The 6467-nt window shown below is 38.2% G+C and overlaps 2 protein-coding genes across 2 annotated transcripts; one reads left to right on the top strand and one right to left on the bottom strand.

The window, feature by feature from the left end:
* The first annotated feature begins 882 nt into the window (after positions 1-882).
* On the top strand, positions 883-1954 carry Dim1 (thioredoxin-like protein Dim1). The gene is made up of 3 exons (XM_028308830.1): positions 883-1055; positions 1159-1295; positions 1476-1954. Exons 1-3 carry the CDS (start codon positions 978-980, stop codon positions 1687-1689), a joined length of 429 nt encoding a protein of 142 aa, XP_028164631.1. The 5' UTR covers positions 883-977; the 3' UTR covers positions 1690-1954.
* Positions 1955-3301: 1347 nt separating this feature from the next.
* Positions 3302-4705, bottom strand: LOC114355802 (translation initiation factor IF-2-like). The gene is made up of 3 exons (XM_028308824.1): positions 4582-4705; positions 3897-4274; positions 3302-3632 (listed from the first exon to the last, which is right to left on the bottom strand). The coding sequence occupies exons 1-3, from the start codon at positions 4703-4705 to the stop codon at positions 3319-3321; spliced, it is 816 nt and encodes a 271-aa protein (XP_028164625.1). The 3' UTR covers positions 3302-3318.
* Between the last annotated feature and the right edge of the window lie 1762 nt (positions 4706-6467).

The raw sequence follows: 6467 nt of genomic DNA, 5'->3' as shown, positions 1-6467 counted from the left end.
ATTAATATTCTGAAAAAACATATTTCATGTCTGATTTTCCATTGACTTAGTTACAATGACTTGGACTATTAATAGTTTGCTGTTGCTTGTCGATAAAGCGCTGACCTAATTTATGGGTTTCTAAGATCATGGCGCAATTACTACCTAGCTACCACTTAATAATTTATTTTTTGGGTACCTACTTACTCTATCTTCTATGTCTTGCGTCTTCTTTTTGTCATCAAGTGGAAAGCGATTTAGGAAAAACCATTTAACTCTTCTCTTACCTACATTTTAATTGATATTAAATATTATAGTAAAGAATAGAATAGAACACACAGAAAACATTTAAAAGTTGGTAAAAAAGGTATTATTTGGGATAGCTGAAAAAAATAGCATGTTAAAATTTTTGCCATTTTAAGTTATTCTAAGTTTATTTAGACTTACCGGCATCGTAAGGTTTGGTTGCTTTGTAAAATATTATGAGTTTCCTTTGTTTTGGTATCCGTCCTACTGATATTAATGGATTAAGCCACAAATAGTAGAATAAAATGTCTGCAAAAAATCGAAATCTACCCCCAATAATTAGAATATCTATAAGTCCCACAGAACATAGTACATAGTAATTACAATTATAATTGCACTATTTAATTTTATTTACCCACACCTAAGCACGTTTTCACTTGATTGGAAAATAAAAAAAGCTAACGTTTTTCCTTTCCCGCCCAAAAGTCCGACTTCCGTCTACGTTCAGAAATTTACTGGCGCTGATTACACAAAATACATTCACAAAATTATGAACTTGGTCCTAGACAACTTTATGTCTTAGACACAAAGCCATATTGAAAAAAAAGTTTTGTTGATTTGACAGCTGACGTCAATCTGACATTAATGACATTTCACTTTGTTGTGTTGTGCGACTGCGATTTGTGTGCTGTGTTGTGGAGCTATTGGCTTGTTTTTATTTGTTTCTAGTCTCAGTTTAATAGAAATTCAAAATGAGTTACATGCTGGGACATCTACATAATGGTTGGCAAGTCGACCAAGCAATCCTTTCGGAAGAAGATCGAGTGGTCGTAAGTATATTTCGAGGTTATGAGATAAGAGAGAACATTCTAAATTTTAAGGTTCTGGAAATTCCTTCATTGGCGTAAACTTAATACTCGAAATACTTTGCAGGTGATCCGTTTCGGCCACGACTGGGACCCCACCTGCATGAAGATGGACGAGGTTCTGTACAGCATAGCAGAGAAAGTGAAAAATTTTGCTGTCATTTACCTAGTTGACATTACGGAAGTTCCTGACTTCAACAAAATGTATGACTTAGCACCTACGCATCATGTTGGGCTAATATAGGGGATAATTATAGTATAATTTTGGATACGATTTATTATACGATGTATTGTAGATATCTTCAGAAATTCCTAATAGATGAATTTACTCCAATTGACATTGAATTCCACTTGAGTAATTAAGTAATTATTATTATTTCACAGGTACGAGTTATATGACCCCTGCACAGTAATGTTCTTCTTCCGTAACAAGCACATCATGATTGATCTGGGCACGGGCAACAACAACAAGATCAACTGGCCGCTCGAGGACAAACAAGAGATGATAGATATCATAGAAACTGTTTACAGAGGTGCACGCAAGGGCAGAGGTTTGGTAGTATCTCCCAAGGATTACTCTACGAAGTACAGGTATTGAGTCACCAGTACTGAAATTTGGATCTCACTCTCTTATTCACTTATGCTATCTGATGTGATTAGAAGTGTAACTGAAACCAATGTAAGGAATATTGAACATTGTTTTAAATGTTCCAAGATTCTCGTTCTTGTATCTATTGTCAACATTGCAAATTTGACTTTGATATTAAGTTGTAAGGAAAGAAAGTAGCTTATTGTATTTAAAGGTAATGATATGACTACTCATGTGTTCAAAGATGTAAATATAAAATAAATCAGTCTCTAAATATAACAATTTGTATTTTATTTTTATATAACCTTTTATGATAGGCAACTGTAAGTAAGAATAAGTGCATACTCACAATTTTGTATTTGATATAAATCAAATGGAGCAATAAAGACAACCTAGTTATATAAAAAAAAAAACAATATTTTACTGATTTGCTGTAAATTCTTGAAATTAAAAGTTTGAAATTTGGATATACCTATTTCATGTTACACAAGTAAGTAATATTATGAAAGTAAAGTCCTATTTTCAACCGACTTCAAAATAAGGAGGAGGTTCTCAATTCGACCCGTTTTTTTTTTTTTTTTTTTATGTTTGTTACGCGATAACTCCGCCAATTATGAACCGATTTGAACAAATCTTTTTTCAGCGTATAGGTAATACCTCAAGGGTGGTCCCATTTAAATTTAATAATAAAAAAAACAACCCCCAAGGGTAGAAAATTGGGGATGAACTTTTTATACGCAATATCTCCGCCGATTATAAACCAATTAGAACGATTACTTTTTTGTTGAATAGGTATTATCAAAAGGGTGGTTTCATGCGAATTTGAAGAAAATATTTCACCCCCAAGGGTGGAAAATTGGGGATGAACTTTTTTATAATATACATTAAGAATATGGTCTCAATGTACTGCCTACCTTCAGTGGTAACATCAAGGTAATAATTAGTTAACTAAAAAGCAAGAAATAAGTTAAATTTTATAAAAAAAAAAACCGACTCCAAAAAACCTACACTAAAAAAACATACGGGTCGAATTGAGAACCTCCTCCTTTTTTGAAGTCGGTTGAAAAGTAGAATAATAATTACTAATTACCTACTTATTTATTAGGACGAATTATTAATATTTATGTAGGTATACCATGATTGATACTTCTGGAGTCGGTGCCAAGATTATGAAACATGTAAAGTTTGCCTGCACCGACTCCAAAAGTATCAATCATGGTATACCTACATAAATATTAATAATTCGTCCTAATAAATAAGTAGGTAATTAGTAATTATTATTCTACTTTTTAGTGTAGGTTTTTTCACTATCAAAAAATGGCAAAGAAAACATACATTTTTGCAGTTACAGTAGAAAAAATCCTGAATGTTTAAAAAAACATAATATTGGTAATAGAAACGTGATAGCATTTAGTGATTGTAGATGGGGCTGGTGTGAGAGAGATACAGTAAGGAAGAGTGGTAATCGGATATGCAAGTTTTAAAAAATCCTTGTTTTTAGACCTTGACACAAGGCAATAGTTTAAAATAATGTGGTTACTATACTACCATTGAGCGATCGAGGGTTAACAATTAACATCACTATTTTTCACGAGATGGTATCAGAAATAAAATGGCAGCATGCTCAGAAACGTAAGTTTATTCAGTCTTAGGGACGACCGAGCGAGACGGCGGGGCGTCGAGACTAGATGCGTGCGCGTCGGCGGCGGCGGCGGCGGGGTCGGGCGGCGCGGGCGCGGCGGCGGCCGGCTCGGGGTCGGCGCGCCAGTCCAGCGCGCCCGGCGCCCAGATGGCGGCCAGCGAGCGGAACGGGTCGTAGGCGCGCGGCGCGGGCGGCGGCGCCGCGAACCCGGGCGGGGGCCGCACGCCCGCGAAGCCGCCGCCCCACGCCCACGCGCTCGAGCCCGGGCCCGTCCACAGGGATCCGTATGCGTTCATGCCGGAGTTGTCGTCTGAAAACATTCGTCGATTCTCATTTTACAGTGTGTTCACACATTATTTTCGCACCGCAAGATCATAGGCAAACTGTATTCACAAACATTACTATGAGGTGATCTCACAGTGCGCGTGGACGCACAGTACAGTGGTACACGAACTAATCACAGAGCGCTATTCAACGCTGTGCGTTCGATTTGTTGCTTCACTTATGCAAGCATTTGTGAATACGAGCGATAATCTGCGAGTTCGTAGGTCGAAGCGGGCGAAGGGTGACTCACCGAAGTCGTTGCGGTAGTCGGGCTGCACGGGCGAGTAGGCGGGGCGGTCGCGCGGCGCGGGCGACGGCGCGGGTGCGGAGGGCGCGCGCCAGGCGGGCGCGGGCGGCGCGTCGCCGTTGAAGTAGAACAGCGACTGGTCCGCCGCGCGCTCGCGCTCCGCCTCCGCGCGCCGCCGCACGTCCGACCCGATGGGCGGCAGCGGCGCCGCTCCTGCATCGGGCGACGCGGTTATCGATTTTTGTTCAACTAGTTCAACATCCGAAACGGCCGAAATAGACGAGAAATAGCAATAAAGAATTGAATTAAAAATTGAAAATAATTTTAATTTAAAATAAATTGCGAGATATGTAAAGTCTGGTCCGTATATTGCTATCGCGACTGTGCGACGGGCGCCCGCAGTGAGTGTGCGAGCGCAATAGCAACATAATTACGCGCGAGCGATAAGGATGGGTAGCTTGGGGTCATTAAATTCTACGTGCTCACGGACCAGGCTTCAGTTGGCGGCTGATTCGCTGTGAAACGACGTATTTGCAATCTACTGTGCAAAGATGCGTTCGAGCGTTTCGTATTAACATTTTCCATTCTCCCAACATCGACGCAACGCGACATCATAGATTTTTTTAATTGAACCAGTCTAATCAATAACTAGAGATACTTCAACAATATAAATCAGCGGGCGACCGACCTCCCGCGGGCTGCCCGGGCGCGGCGGCGGCGGCAGCGCCGGCGGCCACGACGGAGCTCCAGGTGGTGTCCCAGCGCACGGCGGCGGGCGCGGCGGGCGCGGGNTAAAATTCAGATCTTATCATTTCTAAAAATCGTAATGTTCAACTGAGACAGCTTTTTATTACATCTATAGAGTATTTTATCAATTTCATTTGCATTTTAAAATTTAATGAATTGAGCCAATTTGAAAATGTATTTTATCAATATAATTTCAATCATATTAATGAAATATTAGTAGTGTGTCTATAAACATACATATTTGGAATTTACAAAATTTAATTTGGTTTGAATTCTAATTTAAAATCAAAATTTTTATTGTATTGTATAATTTTTTTAATCAAAAAAAAAACTATCATTTTTTTTTCTTCAAAAAAAGGGGGGAGGTGTAGTGTGTACGCATCCTTCCCCCATATTAGGCATAAACCACTAGTATATAAGCTTAGGATAATCTTCATTCAACTACGAATAAACCTACAGTGCGCACATCTAACTGTTTTATTGTGTCTCCCGATCGTCACACATTACATTGTAGTTAGGTATCATTATAAACCCTTTAAAATATTATTGAATTATTTTAAGTGGAACAGCCCGCGCAACGTCATTGAAGTTTTGAAAAAAAAAAAAAAGTTTCAGTATCAACTTTTACACCCTAAGTTACACGTTTGAAGTTGGGTATAGTTTAATGTTTTAATTAGTATCCATTGAAATACACGTTACTTCTGTTAGAAACCGTGTTGTTTATTAAAAGACAATTTTTTGAGGTAGGTAAGTACATTCAGGCTAGTTTCTTCTGAAATCATGTGAAATTGTAAATTTTGTAATTTTTGTTTTATGCTTTGGAAGTTAAATTTTTCTATCATGTCAGATAATAGACAGTCATACAAGTGCCCTATATTAGTAACTATAGAAGATATAAAAGAAAACGAGTTACCAACACACCAGGATGTCATGAAATGTTACGAGTGGAATAGACTACAGGTAAAATTTTAAAATAGCAGTAACTAAGAGCCCCCGTGTCCCGAAATTGCAGAAATTGTAACCGAGAAAGTTGAAGGAGAATGGCAAAAGGCATCAATTACTGTAGTCTCGCATACAAGAGTCATTCAGCTCCTGAAAGCTTATCATTCTGTCAGCTGAGAAAAAATCTGAGTTCTTGCAGTTAAGCGAAACTTTGATCGATATTTGTTCATGCAAATGTAAGTTAATAAGTCAGTGCAATTGTACCAGAGAAATTACAGTCCCTAAAGAAGAACACAACTTTTTGATTAATCAACAGGGTGAGAGAAAAATGAGAATCGGCCGTATTGATCGCAATCGAACAAAAAGTTTACAAAAAAAGATTGTACGAAAGCAAGCTTCAACAAAATATCTGTCTGAAGAACGATAACAACTCACCCAAAATGCCAGAACAAGAATTAATGTTATCAACGAGTAGTGATACTGATATTAGTGTTTCTTTTCCGGAAAGCATATAAGAGAATCTTGCAGCTAGAAAAATTCTAAAAACGCGTAGTTCACCTACAAACGGGAAAATTACCACGTACTTTTGAAGTGCTAAACTTAATTTTGATGCTAAATGTTACATTGATCTAAAAAACTGGCAAGATACCAACTTTGATCCACCTATTCTAAGTAATCATACCAATGACGAACTTATTCAGATAATAGAGAAAAAAGGTGACGATAGGATGTTGTATATTAGGCTGCCTTGACATACACAGGCGATTGAACTATGTGTAAGGATAGTGACAGAAGCTGCAATATCGGCATGTGATAAAAAAAACAAGGAATGGCATGATTCATGCAAAACTTGCTTCTAGGAAAGTTATGCCGAAATAACAGTAA

This window comes from Ostrinia furnacalis, unplaced genomic scaffold, assembly GCF_004193835.3.
Source record: "Ostrinia furnacalis isolate ACB-3 unplaced genomic scaffold, ASM419383v2 OfSCF2515, whole genome shotgun sequence".
NCBI classification, from domain to species: Eukaryota; Metazoa; Arthropoda; class Insecta; order Lepidoptera; family Crambidae; genus Ostrinia; species Ostrinia furnacalis.
Note: the sequence above shows the minus strand (reverse complement) of the source record. Positions and strands in the feature narration are given on the sequence as shown.